This window comes from Ceratotherium simum, chromosome 15 (genome assembly GCF_057802395.1).
Source record: "Ceratotherium simum simum isolate JZ-2026a chromosome 15, ASM5780239v1, whole genome shotgun sequence".
In the NCBI taxonomy this organism is placed as follows: domain Eukaryota; kingdom Metazoa; phylum Chordata; class Mammalia; order Perissodactyla; family Rhinocerotidae; genus Ceratotherium; species Ceratotherium simum.
In genome coordinates, this window is record NC_141914.1 from 58,869,512 (window position 1) to 58,891,162 (window position 21,651).

Sequence of the window (21,651 nt, forward strand, 5' to 3'; positions counted from 1 at the left end):
ACAGGCCCAACAGGTAAAGAGCTAGGATTCAAACCAGAATCTGGCTGGCTCTAAGGCCAATGATGTTAACATTTTACTATGCTGCTTTCATAAGCTTGGTGGTCCACCAATGGCCTTGGACTCCTTAAATTAAAGGTACAACAGACAGTCTGTCCTGAGGCACCTGCCAACTTGGACAATCTTTCCCACTTGCATCCTTGGCTGCAGCACACCTTCCTAGTCCTGCTGCCCAGTGCTGCCCTCTGTACACTACACACTACCCAAACAGGACACCAAGCCCTGGCTGGATGCCAACTGTGCTCTTCCTTGACCGGAAATGGCCTTGCTCTGTCACATCTCAACAGGTTCTCAGTGATAATTTGACATTCAGTGAAGATAAATAAAACTCACAATGTATCATTACAACAAGGACAATAACAACAAATAGGTTAATGAGTTACAAATTCAAAGAGTATTTATGACTGGTCACTGCATCAGAAAACTTCAAATGACCTAAAATCTCTTATCTCATATATGCATGAAACTTTGATAGAAGTTTTCTCAGGTTTGGCAGTAATCCTAAAAATTTAGATGACATTATCCATAACAAGTTGAAAAGCTGAAAAAGACTTTCTAAAGTATCACTTAAAAAAACAAAACAAAACAAAACCCCACAGTTTTGTTCAACCATTCTAAAGGAGAGATGGAATTATCTTCCTGCCCCTCTGTAGGAAATAATGTGACAAACATTGTTATAACAAAGAGGTAACCAAAGAGTATGTTGCCAAAAGATGTGGGAAAAACTAGACATAGGTCAGACTAAAGCATATGTCAGGCAATTAATTAATAAAAATACTATTATTTTTCTAGGTTCTGTGATACTTGGATATGTGTTAGCTCTTTAAATTTGCACTTTGTTGTGATTTCTTTTCTCATTCTAAATAAATCTGCATTTTGTACCTAATTTTTATTCCTTTTTCCTAAAGAGAGTTCTCCAAATGGTGTACAACTGAGGCCCCAGAAAACCTGGGCCTGTCCCTGTGCTGCCTGAGGAAGCTGACTAACCTAGAGGACACAGGAGCCTCTGGGCTCTGCAGCCACCACCACTTTCTCTTCACTCTCGTCCCTTTAGATCCCTCATCTACTGACAGCTTGTGGGGCACAGGTAGCAGAGCAAGTTAAAGACTCAAATATCAAAAGCTCTCCATGAGCAACTGCATTCTATTTCTTCAAAGAAGCTGGATGTTTCCCAGAGTTCAACAAACTTATCTCCACTGAGGCTTGAGACAAAGGTGGAAAAGAACAGTCTTATTGTTTACTGGGCAGGTGTGTGCTGGTTTTCATAAATGGAATGGTTTTTACTATCTAATACATCACAAAGAATTGTTCAATCTACCCTATCAAAAGCTTTCAGATGCAATTTTGGTTTTTTGGGGATCCCTGAGAACCTGTGCCATTAGAGTTTAGAATGACTGTCCATGCATTTTAAGATTTAATTATTGGTGAGAGAAAATGGTTAAGAAAGGAACGAAAGGGCAAAAATTTGAATAAAATAGTCTCAGGACACCTTAGCTCCTTTGCATAGCACATCGATTCAGATACAAATGATGAGGCCTGGTCAAAGAATAAAGGCACATGAGAAACCTTCAAGGAAAACAAATCACCAGTGCTTGAAACCCTAAATGTTATCTGGGAGAAGTTTACCGACTAAGCTACCAGTAAATACTTGTTATCTACACTCACTAGAAGGAGAGAGAACATATTTAATAGATATCAAGAGCCAGGGGAAAATAAACTTCCAATATGGCAGTGAGAATAGCAGTTTCTCAAGTGTTAAGCACCGGCTTTAGAGAATACAAAAGTTATTAAAAATTAATTTGAAGCTCACTAAAACACTATAATGGGACATTGTCTGAAACATCAAGCCACGTTTTACTGAGTCCTTTCAGGAACCTTAGTAAGGACACTATCTGGGATGATGCCTAAGCCGTCTTGCCCCTACAAACGTCTGCTCTAAAGCAGAGGTTCTCAAGCCTGGCTGCGCTGGAATCAATTGGGGAGATTTAAAAATCCTGAGGCCTGGGTCCCACTGCTCGGAGATTCTGATTTAATTGGTCTGGGTGCAGTTGGGGCATACCCTCCCCGCCCGCCCCCACCGCCGACCACCGTGATTCTAATATGCTGCAAAGGTTGAGAACTATTGCTCTAAAGCAGTTTCTCAGCCTCGGCACTGTCAACATTTTGGGCCAGATAATTCTTTCCTGTGAGGGGCTGTCCTGGGTGTTACAGCATGTTTAGCAGCATCCTTGGCTTTGACCCAGTAGATGCCACTAGTCCTCCCTCCCACTGCCCCTGCTCAGTTGTGACAACCAAAAATGCCTACAGACATTGCCAAATGTTGAAGTGGGGGCAGGGTGAGAACCACTGCTATAAGGAGTGGTTAGTAAAAGTATAGTATAGTAAAAGTATAGTAAAACACCAGTTTTATCATTTTGGGCTGTTAGAAAACAATTCCTGACAAATAAAAGCAGAGTAAAACAGAATCTCATTTGAGACTCTAGTGAGTAGGATCCGGTGGGCACCAGTGAACAGTGAACTGATCTGCAAAGCACAGAAAGCAACCGAGTACCCTCAAATACTTAGAGATATAGGAAAACACTGAGAATGTCATAAATTCAGTAAAACTTCAAAATACCCATTTAAACATTAGCACAACTGCAGCTAGTCAGGGATTACAGATCAGAAGTGGATTTAACCACATCTGTCATATTTGACCTCATTCCATTTCATAAGGCTTTCATATTACCAAAAAAAGAAATCTGCTAACATCTTGTCAACAGGCAACTATTTTTAGACAAGTTCATTTTCTATGGTGGCTCTGGAACACTGATTTCCTCTACAGGGGAAGGTTTACAAGGAAGAACTGTCAACCAGAGAGGTTCAAGTTACTGGCACTAGAGCAAAAAGGGAAAATCAGCATGGCTCATTGTACTCTGAGCCCTAGACCTTCCTGCGTTTTATTTGCCATTGCAATTACACGAGGCCCATAACACTTTCAGGTATGATTTTAAAACACAAGGAGGCCTGCAGACAGCAGGCAAATTTGGCTGAGTTTCTTTCTTTCTATTCATGTGGGCCAATACTTTTCGTAAGCTGAGTCTTGAGTGCAAAGATCAAATTCATCTCTAATTCTGTGAGGGCATTTTCATTTCCTAGCTCTTTAATGCTTAATCACAGATTGAATTTCATCTAGATCAGAAAGCAATTTAAAAAGAGGGAGAGGTTAAAAATATGAGTTCTCTCAAAAATAATGTTTCTCACAAAACATTAAAAAAAAATATAGCCACAATGAAGCAGTCTCTAGGAAATGGGGGAAAGTAATGTTTTAGTTCCATCCACATTCTTCTCCCACTAATGCTGACACAGTGAGACTCACTTGTTTACTGCTGTTTTCTTTAGGAACAAAGAATTTGATCGGGATTTGGTAGAAAAGTGGGAGACCACAAGTAAGGGAAATTATGGCATAGTAAAAAGTGGAAGAGACAGACAAGATAGTCAGTGACTTCCTCATTTCTGCTTCTTTACTTTTTCTCCACATAATAAAAGAGGTAGCCAAGAAGCAATAAAGAAAGACTGGAAACTTCTTTACTGAAGGCAACTGCTGGGTCAAATATAAAAATAATTTATCTAGTTATTCTACTAATCCATTTAAAAATTAAAAACAGAACAGGACATCAAAATATTTAATTAGTATAAAAATTTTAAATGTGATAAATTTTAGGACATAGACGGTTAAAGGAAAGAAACAAAGAGAGAAAAATAAAGTGAGGGGTAGGGAGAGACAGAATGATGAAGGAGGAGTGGGCGAGACAAAGACACAGAGACTATCACTGCCTAGAGAGTACTGACTCAGTCTTGAAGCCTTGAGCATACTGCTATGAAAAACTCAGGTGTGGTTTCACAATGGTAGAGGTACCTGGGTGCTATGGTCTGAATGTTTGTGTCCCCCCAAACTTCTCATGTTGAAATCTTAATGCCTAACATGATGGTATTAGGAGGTGGGGGCTTTGGGAGTTGATTAGGTCATGAGGGCTCTGCCCTCATAACAGAATTAGTGACCTTGTACAAGAGGCCTGAGAGAGCTCCCTAGCCCCTTCCACCATGTAAGGACACAACAAGAAGTCAGAAGTCTGTGACCAGGAAGCGGGCCCTCAACCAAGCACGATGGCACCCCAATCTCAGACTTCCAGCCGCCAGAACTGTGAGAAATAAATTTCTGTTGTTTATAAGCCACCCAGGCTGTGGTATTTTGTTATAGCAGCCCAAACAGACTACAACACCAGAAATTGTGTTAAGAAGTTCTAGAAGGTAATATCCTCATTGAGTTGCAGGAGTCAGAGGTGATATTCAAAATACTTAATAACTGATACATTGAGGGCATCGACACTGACCAAATGAAATATAAGCTGCAGTAGTGGGAAAGGATGCTGGGTCTAAATAGTCCTAAGGCCGTCCGCCGTCCTACTGCTAGGTGCAGGGCTGAACACTCCAGCTTCGGACTTAAGGGAAGCAGGATGTAGGTAGTGATTAGAAAATGAGAGGAAATGGTGATGACAATAGAGAGGGGAGGTGGAGGGGTCGGCAGAGTCAAGAATAGAGCTTTTTACAATGCAGACTGTGGGAGCCAGTCTCCAAGACATCCCCAGTGATCCCCACCTCCTCGTTTTCCCTCCCACACCAAATTAGGGTTGGTCTGTGTGACCAACAGCACACGACAGAAATTATGGTATGTCACTTTCGATGTTAGGTTATAAAGATAGTGGCTTCTGTCCGGGTACTCCCTTGCTCTCTCAGATCACTCACACTGAGGGGAGCCACACAGCTAACAGCCTGTAGAGAGGCCCATGTGGAAAGGAACTGAAGCCTCCTGCCAAGAGCCACATAAGTGAGCTTGGAAGCAGCACTTCCAGCCCAAGTCTTTGGAGATTGCTGCCCTGGCTCACAACCTCACGCGAGAGCCAACCAGGATTCTGGACCCTCAGAAACCATGTGAGACAATAAATGTTTACTGTTTTAAGCTACTAAGTTTTGGAGTAACTTGTTATGCTGAGGGACAACTAACACACAGCATTGGGAAAGGTAAAAACAAACAAACAGATAAAAACTCAGTGCAAATACACTTAACTTGAGGAACAGCTTTTCCATCCAGGACAGGGCAAGGGAGGAATAGGAGGTTGACGGAGCCAGTATTTTGCTGGTTTCTGTTGTGCTCTGGGCAGGAAGTTAATTTATGCAAACTACAAAATGGGCAATCCTCTCCACTACGAAGGGGATTAAAAAATACCCCTGTATACTAGGTGAAGTACATGCCAAGTTAAGAGACAGCAGAGACAATAACAGAAAGGCCATCATTGTTAGAGTGTCTACCATGTCTGTCATCTTCCTTACATTATCTTTAACCCTCATAAAAAGCCCCATCAGGCATGATATCATAAGGAATTATCATGAAGCCAGTTTGGCTTCAAAACCTAGGCTCTTTCCACTATAGTATACTTCCTTGCAAGAAAATCAGTAGAGGTTTGACTGTAATGCAGGAAAAAGGCCAAGTACACCAGTAAGTCAGGTAACTTGTCAGACACAGGAAGATCAAGGTCTGGGGTGAGGCAGAGGCAACCAACAGGAAGGGAGATCAGAAACTGCTGAATTCCCCAGCTCGCTGCCCATGGATCCTGTTCTCTTTCAGGTGAAATTTTTTTTTTTTTTTAAATAAGACCAGCTCTCCCTGGACTGTGGGACCAGTTCTGCTCAGGGCAGGAAGACTACCAAGAACTCTTTGGCAGAAGCCCTGGAGCCCAGGTGCTCACTGGCACAGTACTGAGTTGATCTCACTACTGACCTTCTCTGACCTTGACATTGCATTTCCATGATAACCGGCCTTGTTGCTGAGTTCCCTTCTTGACTTATTCCAGGGATATACATGACTTACAGGTGAAAAGCTTTACTGAAAACAAGGAGAATGGCTTTCTGCCTTATTATATTCCATTTCCAGCACTGAAGATAACGGGAAATGTACTAGGAAGGTTTTTTTTTTAGTTTTATTTATTTTTTGTAAATTTTTAAAAATGGAAAATACATGGACAAAGTTAAAAATTCAAATAATATAATAAGAATATTCAGTGAAAAACTAAGTCTCCTTCCCCCGCTTCTCCTCTCCAGAGTACCCACTGTTGTGAGCTATCTACGGAAAGTAATTATTCTTTACACATAGGAAAATACACAACCCAGTCTGAGAGCTGGATCTCACTGTGCCACTCAGGCTGAAGGGCCAGGGATTTGAATTCATTCATTATAAAAATGAGGATTAGTCAACTATTTTGGTTTGAGCTGGGAAGCTGCCAACTGGTACATCAAACAAAACTCCCTCTCCTTTTGTCTTCTGCTGTGTGTGAGATTTTTCTATAAAATCATTTGAACCCTGCCTGCATTGGACATAGCCACATGCTCTACAGGAGCTTTGAAAAACATGAACAATGTATCCTCAGCTTTTACAGATGGTTGTTACACAAGAAATGACCATAAAATGAACTCCTATGTATTTCCTGTAAAGTTGTTTTAAGATTTCATCTCTTGTGCTCGTATGGGACATCTCCTGGGTACCATTTCACACTCGCTTGGTCCCACCTCTTAAACCAGCCACTGGCACAGGGGCCAGTTCAGCCCAGATGCAGTCTTGGCCTGAACCACTTATCACTTGCTCCCTTCCCCAAAGCTTCCTTGATGCCAAGGTGTGGGATGCCTCCAGAACCCACACAGCACTCAGGCATACGGAAACCAGAAGTGCAGGGCAGCTAATGTATGTGGAGCTACCCTTGACAAATAAGGGGATAAGACTAGTAGCTAAATACTTCCCCCTTCACCTCCTGGCAATGGTTCTGGGATGCTATTTATAAGCTCCCTTAGTAGGCTTAAGCAGCAGTTGCCCTCAGGGGAAGCCAACTCCATAATGTGTCCTCATATTAGCTTTCCCTTGTATCTCTTTTCCCTTCTCCTGTTTCCATCCCAATGCCCCTCACTCCTGCTCCTTGGCACTGCATCTGCACTCAGGCCTTTGTTTCAGGCTCTGCTTTTGGGGCACTCAGGCTGAGATAATGCTGGTCAATGTCAAGTACACGAGGTACCTTGTGAAAAAGTCTCCATAAACTTTAGTACTAGAAGAGAAGTTGTCTCCAATGAAAAACTGTTTTATTTTGTCTATTCTTCATGGTTAGTACATTTGCTTCCTTCTCTTTTTTTGGCTTTGATTTTCTATTTTTATTCTAACATTATTATTGTATGTACGGCAAATCAAACTTTCAGGAAGCAAGTAGGAAATAAATAACAAGTAAGTAATTTGTGTTACCTCTTTGAATGAGAAGGCCGGAGATGAGAGGCATGGAAAGCCCTGACTCAGGTAAGGAAGAAGCCAGTTAAGTTAAGGTGCCATTTTGAAGCAGGTCTTAGAAGATGGATTTATGGAGACAACAGGCAAGATTAGCAATACATTCAATGTGAAAAGACTTCTAACGCATCTGTCCTTTCCCATTTCTTAGACTCTCAGCACCTAGCCAGAACCCAGGACACAGTACATGTTTGTGCTGAATGAGTGGTGTTTGTCCTCGTGATTTCTCTGTGGTTGATTTACAGTTCCCTTGGACTGATTAGAGAACTACAGGAGCACATTCAGATGCTTCTTGAGGGTATATACTACAGAAACTCTTCATCAAAGAGCCTCATCAGAGGCCTAAACCACACAGCCTAGAGACAAGGACATTAACTAAAGAAAGAAACATGATGAGAATTCTTCTGGGCACTAGAAGGTGGCTTAAAAACAGTGTGTGCCTTCAGGAGGCAATTTACCAGATGAAACTTCAGAGTGTCTAGTAGGTCCCAAAGATTGAACTTCACATTCTTGCAAAATGACATTAAACAGCAGTCAGCTGCCTATAACTATAAATCTTCCAAGTCTGAAAACGTTAGCCAGAGGATGCGTTTTGCTTACATCTCCCTACTCACACATGGACAGTCACAGTACATTCGAAATTCTGGCACTGTAAAAACTATCCTACCTTTCCCTACAGACTGAAGGTCTTCTTACCATTAACTTGGATCTCATTAAAATTTATTACGGCAATCCAACAAAGTCTACGGAATCTTGGTTACAAAATTCCAATAGTACAGAAAGGAACAGATACAGATAGCATCGGCATTCTGTCTCTCGCTGGCCAATGCGGTCTAAATTGTGACTACCTGGTACAATTACTTTCTTTGAAGTGTACATATTTTCTCCAGTCCTAGTAATCAAATACTACTTTAGAGCAGGTAGTAACATTACTTCCCTTATGGAAAACAATGACAATTTGATTAGAAAGATAAACACAGCTCCAGTCAAATGTTTTCATCACCAGGGGCGGCACTTCCTGATTCTAAATCTCAGTGTTAGCCTCTGGTTTCCAGTACTCTCAGCAAAGTTCTTTAAAATTTAAAATTTTATTTGCCCACTGCAAAGCTCAGATCAACGTATTTTCCGAGTGCATATGAGGCCTTCTATTATTAAAAAGGTAAGATGAAGTTGGGGAATGTAATTTTTTTTTTTAAATAACTCCCCATCATATCACTTTTACAAAATTCAGTCTGAATTATCATTTTTTTTAAATTTTAGAGATCATATAAGAAAACAGGCCATGCTGATAACACATTAATATAAGCTAATTAGTGTAAACTGATATTATTTGGAGAGCGACACTTAGAATATGAAAGGTGATGCTATAGTAGAGGGCAAGAAAAGGTCTGTATAAGGCACTGGCACAGAACCACAGTTACAGAAGCAAAGAAGGAAGAAAGCATTACTCACAATAAGCCTGCCTTGAAAAATCCAACTGACGGGGCAGGCCCGTGGCTTAGTGGTTAAGTGCGCGCGCTCCACTACTGGCGGCCCGGGTTCGGATCCCGGGCGCACACCGACACACCGCTTCTCCGGCCATGCTGAGGACACGTCCCACATACAGCAACTAGAAGGATGTGCAACCATGACATACAACTATCTACTGGGGCTCTGGGGAAAAAAAAGGGCAATAGATGTTAGCTCAGACAGGTCTTCCTCAGCAAAAAGAGGAGGATTGGCATGGATGTTAGCTCAGGGCTGATATTCCTCACAAAAAAATAATAAAAATGCAACTGACATTAAAGCTCAAGATGACCAGTTCAACACACTTAACAGGTTCTCTTCTGATTGTCTGATATATTTAAGAACTCTTTCTTAATCCCAAACCTAACTCCTTCCTCCTCTATGCATTTACTGTCCTCTGAACACCGCACTCTAGTTATCTGTTTCTACCAGTCTCCCTGGCCTCCCACCACCACACACACGTGCACACGCACATATGCATGCACACACACACAACTGGGGTGAAGGGCCAGGTGGTCATCGGGACATTCCCAGTGGCAGGCACAGAACCTGGCTCGCAGGTGCTCAGTCAATGTTTACAGAGTAAATAAATGAATGAACCAATGAATGTTAATGTTAAATGAACCAAAGACAGAATCACACATTGTTAAAGCTGGAAGAGACTGAGAAAATATCTAATCCAATGTCCTATTTTACAGTCGAAGAAACCAAGCAGAGAAAGGTACAATGTCTCGCCACAAACGTGGAAATTGACCCCAGGGCTTGTGAATCACATGTGTGGGTCCCTTGGAACAGCCTTGGTGGATGGTTTTCTAGTTTGTAGAGGCAAAGTCACTTTGTTTAGTTACTACTCCCATACACTTTATCTTCTGGCTTTTTAAATCCATGATAATAAAGGGGGAAATTTAAGAATTGTAACTGAAATCCAAATCAGCTTGGTTAAAAAGATTGGTACTATTGGCCAGAGAGAAGTTCTCAGTTTACAAGTGGATCTGACTATCTACTTTCATCCTCTGCTCCCACTGTTATACGACTAATAATTGGCTGCACTACAAAAGTCTTCATCATGTTTTTGTTAATCATACTACCATTCTCATCTTTTCACAGATAAAAAACAGACCTCTAAATTCAGGGATTCTATATGATGAGAACTGGAACGTGGATAAAAGAGAAGGACCACGTTGAAAATATTACAAGGTTATAGGAATGGTAACTGTGGCATAACCATTCCATAGGGTACTCTGTAGCCATTACAGATTACTTTTTTTGGGGGTGAGGAAGACTGGCCCTGAGCTAACACCAGTTGCCAATCCTCCTCTTTTTGCTTGAGGAAGAGTTGCCCTGAGCTAACATCCGGGCCAGTCTTCCTCTATTGTATATGGGATGCCACCACAGCATGGCTTGATGAGTGTGTAGGTCCATGCCCAGGACCCAAACCTGAGAACCTGGGCCGCCGAAATGGGGTAGGCGAACTTAACACTGCGCCACCGGGCCAGCCCCACAGGTTACTTTTATGAGTAGTTTATAAGAGCATGCAGAAATAGGATTATATCTCAGTGTTGAATGAAAAAAAAAGATATAAAATTAGGCATAAATAATTAAAACCCAGCAGAGATAAATGACTAGAAATAAATATATTAAAAATGGTGATTATGTTTAGGTGGTAGAATTAGAGATTATCTTTTCCTCTTTTATTTTTCCATAGTTTAAAAATGCTCTAAATGTATTTATATTACTCTTATAATGGAAAAATAAAACAGATTTAATATTTTACAGAAATGCAGAAGTTGGAGTCAGAAGTACACAACCAACACTGAATTTCCCTTTTTAAGTCTCTTTTGAGTCCCTGTTTTTGTCTTCCTTCCAAATCCTTGTCAGCAAGCATGAATATCTTCTGAGCCCAGAAACAGGGTCCTGATTGAAGATACAAAGTAAAGAATACTGAGTGCCACCTCTTCCCTTAGGACCTGTTTGAGAAACATACTGAGAAATTCACTTTATTTGTTAGAGTGAAGAACTTCCTGCAAATACCTTTTACTGCATTTTTTATGTTCTTAGAAACCCTGAAAGGGCCCTAAATAATTTACAGTCTCTTTCCTGGGTTTGGTTTCTCGATGTGTGTTCAATTTTATCCCCATGATAGTAAATGGCTTTCTTTTTGAGAGCACTGATTACTCTGACACTAACAGTTCAATTAAATCATAGATGTAACTTTTAGGTACCATCTATTTTAAGAAGAACAAAATAAGCTCAATAGGAGGTAACCCTACAGCTACTTCCTAAATTGCTTAGAGAACATTCCCCCACCCTTTTTAAAAGCTATTTCTCCAAAAAGTACTTTACAGTACTTGGTGTGTCTTCAGGGCAGGTAGCTTTTTGGGCTCAGCTCTCGGGAATTTCTAACGTAGAGCTGCAACAAAGAAGCACAAAACAAAGGCTGAAAAATTAATGCTGCTCTTTCTCATCTCCTCTGGGAAAGCTGTATGTGACTGCCTGACACTTATAAATGCGCAGGTCGCCAGCTTTAGCTGATGCCCACAAGAACACAATCAACAGCCAGCCTAGTTCTTTCCCTCTCTCATCTGCACTATCTGGTTCACTTTCTACTTCTAAGTGCTCCTTCTACGTGGTAGAAACATGTGCTCACTGGAAAGCTATATGGGTTTCTAGTGAACTGTAAGAACAGAAATAAAACCCTTGCTGGTCTCACGTTTAACTCTCAGAAGATCTAAGCAGCAATTGAGGCAACTGTCTCAAAGTCTGCAGCAAGATACTACCACTGGACAGTCCACCCCCAACAGGTATGCTCAGCTTTTCCCAAAGGGAGAAGCAGGCAGCTCTTTACCGCCATCTCCCACGCCCTAGGGTTCTTTTGTGTGCGACAGAGAATATACTCTCAAATACTCTCAAATAAGTGGGCCTACTCTCCTCACAATTCCCTCAAACACAAGGCATTATAAGCCATACTACTTTATCCTTAACAAGGGAATATGCAGGTTATTTATTCATGCCTAAACTTAAAAAAAAAAAAAATTAGAAACAATTTGAAGTTACTTAAAGAAACAAGAAAAATATACCATCATAAAAATAAATAATGCAAGGAAAGATTCCCTCTCCTGCTGTTTCAACTCTTCAACTTTTGCCCACTATGACAAATAATGAATATTTAGCTTAATGATGCTCTCTGAGACAGTGTGAAATGCTATTTTGATCTCTTCTCACCTCATGCAAGTACTTTCCTGGAAATTTCTCTATGCTAAGCCCAGTCTATTGAAATGGGTATGAACTTTTGTACCTCAATTTAAATAAAAACATTAAGAGATCAAATGCAAACCATACCTTACGTCTTATCTGGATTTTGCTTAGCATTCATAAAGGCTAATAAAAATATCTTAAGTTATCTTAACAAGGATCCAGGAATGATGGTTCAGAACCTCTCCTTCCAAAACCTAGTTTTGCTTGACTCATTCAGTGTCACTCCCCATTCCACCAAAAAAAGTATCCCTGGGCATACTCATGTGCAGGTGCCAGGAAGGCTGAGTAATGGTCTTCTTTTCGTCAGATATTATGTACAAATTACATGGGCTGTGTGAGGAGAGAGGAGAAAGGCAATAGAGCAAGCAGAAAGTTCAAGATGAAGTTACATGCAACCTTGCAGAAACCATGGTTACCTGAGTTTTCCATTGTCAAGACACCAGAATCACAGTTTTAGAAATGGAAGACATCTATGAGATTCTGTTCATGCCTTTGATTTATAGGAAAATGGGGTTTAGGGAGGTTTGGTGACTTACTCAAGGTTACATATCTGGTTGGCAGCAGAGCTAGGATTAGAATCTGGGTCTTTTGGTTCCAAGACCTCTTTCAATTATACCACAAAACATCTTTATTCCTATAATAGTCAAAACTTAAAAATAAACCACTTGGATGAAAATCTTTCTAAAGTGGTTTACACAATTCCTTTTTTTTCTTTTTGGTTTACTGTGGTAACATTGGTTTATAACGTATAAATTTCAGGTGTACATCATTATATTTCTATTTCTGCATGGATTACATCATGTTCTCATATTCACCACCCAAATACTAATTACAATCCATCACCACACACATGTGCCTATACACAATTCCTATTTTTATATACAGAATATAATTAATATTATTGAACCTTTTCTCTGTGAATCAAAGTCACCATTATGAAGATCAATGATGTAAACTCTGTAATACAGAGTCTGTAAATGCTGATTTGACAGAGTGTAGTGCAATGTTGGAGATATGATAACTGTTTTTTATGGATTTCTATGGATTTACTCTTTGTTCTTATTCCTTGCTGCTCTCAGTGTCTCTGCTCCAAGTATCATCCTCTTCCTCCACCTCCTAATTCTAATTCTAGACTCATGTTTTCTAAAGTCTATTCTCCAGAGTGGTATGAAATGCAGACAAATGCCTGCCATATTCATTGCAGCATTATTCATAACAGCAAAAACAAAAACCATAAATGCATAAATGTACAACACAGGACAATGTTTAGTGAGTAGTACTTTCAAAGAATAGAATATTATGCAGCCATTAAAATTATCGTTACATGAAGAGGTTTTAATAAAATGAGGAAGTGCTTATGTAATAATGTTAAGTGAAAAAAGCAGAATATAAAACTGCAAGACATCAACCACATTTCAAAAATGCTGAGAGAAATATACCAAAATGTTTACAATGGTAGGATTATTGATAATTATTATTCTCTTATTATACCATTCTACTTATTTCTATTTATTTCTGCAATAAAAGTATAACACTGTTAAAGTCAAAAAAGAATTTTAAAAAAGAAAATATCACATTGGAAAATACAACCTAACTGGTCAGAACAATATAAAATAAAAATATATAGATTCTAGGCGAGATTCTAAAGCCTCTTTTGTATGGGCTTGTCCACAAATTCTGGGACATGGTATGGTTGCACGTGGTTTTTGCTTACTTCCCATTTCTTTGCTGAATTTCAGCTATGTCAGGTTGCCAGAGAGTTGAATTGTGAATGAGTACAGCATTAAGGTCTGTAGATACTTTAAGGGAAAGAGAGGATACTGAGAAGGAAAGTGAGAAAGAGAAGGGACGGAGAAAGATTCTGAGCCAATCCTTTTAGACAAGTGTCTAAATATTTTTCATTAATTGGTTTTTAGAAATTTAGAAGCCACAGATGGTAGTAACTGTCATTAAGTCACTCAGGCTGATTTATCAGTGGATGAGCATTAAAGACAAATTGACCTTTCTAGAGACCAGAACATCTTCGAATTAACCACTAACTACCTTCTAAAACTGGGAGAGCTGAATTAACAATGTGGGGAACTCAAAACTGAGATAGCACAGAAAGAAGCTAAGCCAGTTGAAGCAAATGAGTGTCTTATATCTGAAGGTATTGGATACTATTACTAATTATCTATCCCAATTCCTTGGTATTACAATGAAATATTTTTCCTTTAAATAGCAATATCTTTTCATATTTTCTCCTCTTTCTTTTAATAAAATCATTAATATATGGGTAATGGAGGAGGAGGCAGTGACCTTTTGATTTTACAACACACAGTGACATTCATTTATTCATATATACACACAGCCCCCACCAAATGTGTCACCTCATGCAGGAATGACCAAGGGCAAACAGAGCCCAGAGTGAGTGATTTAACAAATAGATGTTGCTTGACTGTCAAAGCTTCTAAAGATCAGTTTTTAAAATCTCCCTCTGCCTCCCCAAACACTACACGCCAAGAAAATATTCTAAGAGTCTTTAAATTTGTCTGAGGGACAAACAAGATCCAAATCTGTTCTCTTTCAGCATGAGCAGCATTTGCAATATGATTTCTAAGGACTTCTCCAAACATGATAAATTTTATTACCATAATAACCCTGTGGGATATTATTAGCCCAACCTCATAGATGAAGAAACAGAGGCTCTAAGAGATTAATTTCCTAAGGATCACACAAGTATTAAGCTGCAGGAAAGACCTGGAATTTAGATCCTCTAACTCTCAATCCTGTAGTTATTCCCACTGTTTCTTGCTGCAGTTATTGATAGATTAATTTGGTGCAAAGGATTGGCCCCTGAAGGCCGTGTACAAATGTACCTCTGCAGATTAGTACCTGCCCAACCACAGTGTAGGTGAGTGGAAAATTACTCCTGAGGAAGGAAAAATGGAGTGGTGGGAGGCTGCGGCTGATGTTCACTCCTCCCCCTCATCCTCACAGACTGTGTCTGTCTTCTCTCCACGTTCAGCATTCGTCCTTCAGGGTTTAAACTGATACCCTCCCCTAAGAATTCCACTGAAAACCTGAGCCACTTGCACTCTTCCTTCACCCCACATCCCCTCAGCTTCTCTCGAGTAGCTTGTAGATATTACAGAGTGTATTTATTCCCTGATTCCTCAGAAATGTTCCTCCCGTAGTCATACATAGATGTTTTAGTTCCCCAGCTGGACTTTAAGGAAAAGTGATGTTTTCCACATCTCAGATTTTCCCTGCCTTTTGAATGCTCTTCCCTCTTTCTTCCAATATACAGCCTAGTATATTGCTATGCATTCACCACATGCCCAGAGTGAGCGAGAACTGGCTTTAATGTGGTGGAGCCCACTCTGGCTGGTATTAGGAGGCTGAAGTCCCAGCTCCACAACTGAGTAACTGTGTTATTGCAGGCAAGTCTGTGGGGTCCAGTTCTCTCACCATAAAGTAGTTATAGGGACAGGAAGTGGGTGGACTATATGAGTTCTATGATCTCTAAAATTCTATGAATATTTAAATACTATTTTGATTGGGCTGATCATAGCCTTACTTTATTCCATGAGGGATGAGAGAAGAGATGAATGTGAATTCCAAAGGCAAGAATGTTAAAAACAAGACAAACACAGAGACCAAATAACTAACCACCCAACAGGCCTAAAGCCAATATGTCTGGAAAATTCATAAAGCAAAGGAGGATCAGAGGGAGTAGAGATGTCCTGGGCAAGGCTAGAATGTGGATCCTGCCTGAGAGAGATGTACAAGGGTCAGAGGGCGGAACGTAAATGGGAACAGCTTAATAACTAGAAATACTGCACTAGTGGTTAGGCATACGTAGCATAATCATTTTGTATTTTTTTTAATTTGCTCTTCTGTTTGCTATTTAAGCTTGAAGTAAAATGTTAAGAATATCAGCATCAAGACTGCTTACATCATAATGAAGAAAATAAGACGCAAACTAACAACTTCCTCGTGGAAAGAAAAACAGAAGTTCCTGGTATTGAAATAGGGATTAATACTACCAACATCTGACCATTAGAAATCTATTTTCCTGTACTTTTTTCTCTATTTTGGGGGGGTTGGGGAGAGAGGAGGTATGACCATTTTAATCAGGGTATTTCTCCTAAGTGTAATTTTATTAAGGATTTTAATAATTCCAAGTAATACTGCACTGGTTTTATTAAAACTGAGTGTTGGCTGACAGACTATGTCACAAATAAAAATGGTGTTACAAGGAGGTCTGTCCATGCCTTCATTAATAAGCTCCCTTGGATGGAATGAACTTACGGCAGGCAGTGAACCGAAGTCTCTGGTGTGGTATTAGGGGCTAGGATTCATCTGAGGAGCTAAAGGAAAGTCAAGTTGAGTTTGAAACTTCAAGAAAAAAACAGTACCTCTGTAGAAAAGAAAATCTTTGAAATTAAAAAGATAATACTTGAAGCAAATAACGGTTCTTGGATTATTGGATGTAAGAGTTTTCAGCTGGTATCCAAAATTGAAGTGACACTTTAAAAGATTATATCAATAGGAGTACATGGTTGATAAAAGGCCAGAAAAATTCCGTTTAAAAAAGATCAAAAATTTACAAGGGATTTGATATTTAAGGGCCATTTTTAGGAATCTCCCGATGAAATTTTTGATACTAAAATTGCAGAGAAGAAACTTACTGTTAATCCATGTTATATAACTTTGAATCCAGTGTGCCCTTCATCTGCTACCTTAGAAAAGGGCCTAAATCTAACCAAGGTCTATAAAGAAATTTCTGCAGGGAAAAAAGTTGTGTGTATGTATGTACATGTGTTTGCATGTGTATTAAAGACAAACATACCTGCTTCATCATAGGATACAGTCAATTTTTCTAGCATTTCTCGGTCAATTGACAGAATCTGCTGTTCAAGGATGGTCTGGTAAGACAATACACTATTTTCTTTGTCCTTCTCGTAGTCCTGAAGATGCTGTTTAAGGGCCTCTGGGAGTCGAGATTTTACATATTCAGCGGCAGTCTGCAGATAAAACAGGCAGAGAACCTCATCAGTATTTCTCATCTTAGGCTTTTCACGTCCCCTCAGGTGCTGTTGTGAGAACTCAGAGCACTGTGGAACCGACTCTCCAGACAAGCACATCCTTGTCCCTGTCATTTTTTTTTTTTTAAAGATTTTATTTATTTATTTCACCCCCCCCCCCCCCCAAAGCCCCAGTAGATAGTTGTATGTCATAGCTGCACATCCTTCTAGTTGCTGTATGTGGGACGCGGCCCCAGCATGGTCGGAGAAGCGGTGTGTCGGTGCGCGCCCGGGGTCCGAACCCGGGCCGCCAGCAGCAGAGCGCGCGCACTCAACTGCCAAGCCACCGGGCCGGCCCCAATCATTTTTAGACTCCACTATACCAAGTAAGGTGGATCTTCAGATAGACAGAACCACAGACCTCTAAGAGTTTTCTATCAGGTTTAAAGGTGTATACAAGATGATGGATTTGGTTTGTACTCAGAGTTTCAACTATCCCAGTGAACTCTGAAGGCCCTGTGGCAGTAATTTTCCTGGACATAAATCTGACCTGCCCTTGTCTAGAATGCAGAAGCCAGTCACTCATCTCTGCAGCAAGCCCACCCATGCTACAGCACCCGCATCCCTGCTTTGCTTTGCTGTCTTCCACTCATTAATGCTTACACGAGAACTCTTGTGAAGTGAAGACAAAGAGGCTCTTTGCTAGGGCTAATAATGGAATAATGGGATAAATGGAAATGAAGAACTCTAAGACAATGATATCACTTAACCTGAAAAAAAAACTGTTAGTCACTTAAATGTCTTGGCCTTTATAAATATTACTCTTGGGTTCTTTTTCTGCTTCTACACTATCTGTGCAACAGACTAGTAACATCTGAAAGTACAGGCAGTGACTTTCAACCAGGTAAGAATGCTTCCCTTGGAGGTAGGAAGGAAGGTATGTGAAAAAGACCTTCCCAAAGATTCTGATATGCTCTTCCGGTGGGCTGGGAAGATAGCATACTCTTCACTCTCCCAGTTGAGAATCACAGTTAAAGTTAAACAGAACTTAAAGAGAGAAATCAAGTGATAGAGTGGCATGTATGAATCAGGGGAATTCTGAAATTCTTAAAACATGTCTCTTGAGAGTGCCAAGAGTTTGGCATCTCCTTGCAGTGCAGTCCTGCATCATATGCATGGGGTGTAAAGTTGGTAAAACAATAAATGAAGGCATACATATATGTTTAAAATTATATGCACAACCAGTAGAAAACTTAAACAAAAGTAACTTAAAAAGGATTGTCTCTGGGGTATGAGCCTAGAATAAGGCAAAGACCCATCTACATAGTTTAATATATTTTTTAAAAACCCTGAACAGCTACTAATTGTATAATTTAAAACAAGTTTGAGTTAAAAACACACACAGAATATATACACAATATATGCTCATCAACAGGAGTTCAGTTTTTTTTTCATTTATAGACTAGTATGCTCTAGAGCCTTTGGAAAAAAATGAAATAGGTCTGTATGTACTGACAAGGAAGAACGTCATGATATATTTTGTTAAGATTAAAAAACAAAGTTGCACAATACCAGTGACAGTATATCCTTTTTATGTAAAGCATATGTATATGTATATACTGTATTTTGTATTATCATATATGCATGAGAGAAGATGTGGAAGGATATACTCCAGTTGTGGAAGATACTTTTTATTTTCCACATTTCTGTATTGTTTCAATGTTCTTACTATTTCAACTTTTAAAAATTATCTTTAAAATATGTTTTTTTGGGGGCTGGCCCAGGTGGCCCCGTAGCAGTTAAGTTCGTGCACTCCGCTTGGGCGGCCCGGGGTTTGCAGGTTCGGATCCCAGGTGCAGACCAATGTACCACTTGTCAAGCCATGCTGTGGCGGTGTCCCATGTATAGTAGAGGAAGATGGGCACGGATGTTAGCCCAGGGCCAATCTTCCTCAGCAAAAAGAGGAGGATTGGCAACGATGTTAGCTCAGGGCTAATCTTCGTCACACACAAAAAATTTGTTTTTTTGGTAACTTTCATAGTTTTCCTTTTAAACGTTAGCAAAATTTAGGATGAAAAGAAACCTGCCAGAACAATGACAACTAATCTCCCAGGAAAAGTGGTGGGCAAAGTTATATTTCAGTCTTCAGAGTAGCCAAATATAGCACACAATACTTTTTATTTCCACATTTATATTTAGATTTCCTAAGTCAGTTGCTGATGAAATTATAACTTTTAAATACAACCAACATTATTCAATTTCTCTGCCAGCTGGCTAGTGCAAAACAAATAAAATTATTCCATAAAATGTAAATTGATTCAGCACATTAGCACAACATATTTAATTCTAGAGTTTAATAACAATCTTCTCCTGACACTGGAAAATGAAGAGACACACTGCAGAATGACTATTTTTAAACTCATACTACACCTTGCTATTCAGTGTAACATCTATCTTTAATTTTTTTCCTTGGAAATACCTGTGAGGTACACAAAATAATTCTATAATGCACATTTTACAAATATTGGTGTACTCTGTATTACTGAAAGCATACCACATAGTTCCTTCTAATTGTGCCCACTGACTGTATTTGAAATGAAAATTACTTTTTTAATTAAAATCATGATATAGGTCTTTGAATAGGGCCTACATTTTTTACTAGATTGGAGTTATATTTAGGCATTTCAGTTAGAAAACAGTCTGCTCTTAAGAGGAACAGCTCTAGCAAAATACTAGATTCTGTCAATATATTTCAAGAAATCACCTTCACAATGAGGAGGTGCTCTAAATGTACTCAAATGGCAGATAAATCTTAGGTTCAACCATGAACTATGTTAAAAAACAGGCTGAAATATTATTAACTGAGATTGGAATTATTCCACAAGTAATAAACAATACAAAGAGCAATTTAAATTTAAGAATTTCACTGGAATTCTAAAAATGAAGTGAAAAGCAAAATTAAAATATAAGATTATTTATTTATTCTTTAATCAATGATAAGTGTTACTGGAAGCTTAAATCCTAAATTGCATATACTTATAACCTACCCATTCCAGAAACAACATTATTGTTACCATTATCAGTATCTTGCATTTGTGCAGTAATTTATATTTTTTGGAGCAATTTATGGTGTTATCATTGTGTATCTTCACAGACACAGCTTCTTCTTATCTGTTATCATTCTGTAACTTTTAGTGAAAGTACAGCAATTATTAGTTTTGACTAATCCTTCATATCCTTCAAAGTTTGGCTCAAATGCTATAAACTCTGTTGGTGAACACACCTAATAGCACCCAACAGTCTTTCAAGTATTTATATAGGTATTGGTATAGGTATAGGTATTTTAGCTCCCCAGTTTGGCTGAGATAAGGACTGTATTTTACACACCCTCGTGTTCCCCCAGCATCTGGTCCAGTGCTTTGTACCACAGAAGCTTAATATCTTGACTGTATCCAAGAATCAGAGACTTTGAGATAACCGTTGGAGAAAACTTTTTGACAGTTCATAATTCTTTGCCTGCAGTCAGAACCTCCTTTCATGATTCCAGATAGAGCATGAGTCTGGTTTCTACTGGCAAATGGAACTACACTTGGTCTTTAATTATCATGGATGTCATTATTTTAGGAAAGTAAACAGCTCAAACCTAAATCATCCTTCACATGCCAAAATGGTAAATTATGTACTTGACATACAAAGCTGTATACGAAGCTTTATTTAACGCTTTCCTCTCCATAAGTGTTTGATTGTCTCATTCTTGCCTTTATTTCTTCATTTGGCAATGGGCTTGATTCTGCTAGGGACCCCCTGAGGGATCATGCAGAACGTACCTCAGAACTGTGCCCCTGAGTTACGGGTTGTCTCGTGGGGTGTTAACTCCGCCTGCACATTCAGGTTTGTGCTCGTCTGAAAGGCTGAGCAGGGTCCCAAACACACCCCAGGTGGTGACAGAGACGCCTTAGGGCAGAAAGCAGAAGCGGCATATTTCACGGGTTCCTCTGGTTACACCTGAGAAGATGGTTACCAGCTGGAATAAAAAGCTTGTGAGGCAGGGCACAAAGGGTGCCCAATGCCCCTTCTTACAGAATTTGCATGCATTTATGTTACCCACGCTAACCTCAGTCTGGAGGACACTGAAGAGCCGGCTAGAGTAGACCCTGCAAAAAGTACTCAATGGACGCAAAGGATGGAAGAAAAGAGGCAGAATGATCAAGGATCTAGATTCTGGGAACCTAGTAGGTACAAGGCTGATACTGGTCATTATGCTAAAAAAACTATTTTCTATTACACTGGTATGTTGTTTAAGAAATAATCAATATATATGAAAGAATTTGGCAGGGGGAGGGGGAGCAGGAGTGCAAAGTGTATTTTAAAAGCTGCTAAATGCTTCACAATTCATCTTAGAAAGAAAACCTGTCACCTAGCCAATTCCAATTTATTGAGTATCTGCTGAGTACAGCACGTTAG

At 39.6% G+C, this 21,651-nt stretch overlaps 1 protein-coding gene across 1 annotated transcript in view; it reads right to left on the reverse strand.

Moving 5' to 3' along the window:
* PPM1L (protein phosphatase, Mg2+/Mn2+ dependent 1L) overlaps window positions 1-21,651 on the reverse strand; it is a 284,988-nt gene that overhangs the window by 69,472 nt on the left and 193,865 nt on the right. The window contains exon 2 of the mRNA XM_004424789.3: window positions 17,013-17,187. Coding sequence (XP_004424846.1) covers window positions 17,013-17,187 — 175 coding nt within the window. The remainder of the gene's footprint in view (window positions 1-17,012; window positions 17,188-21,651) is intronic.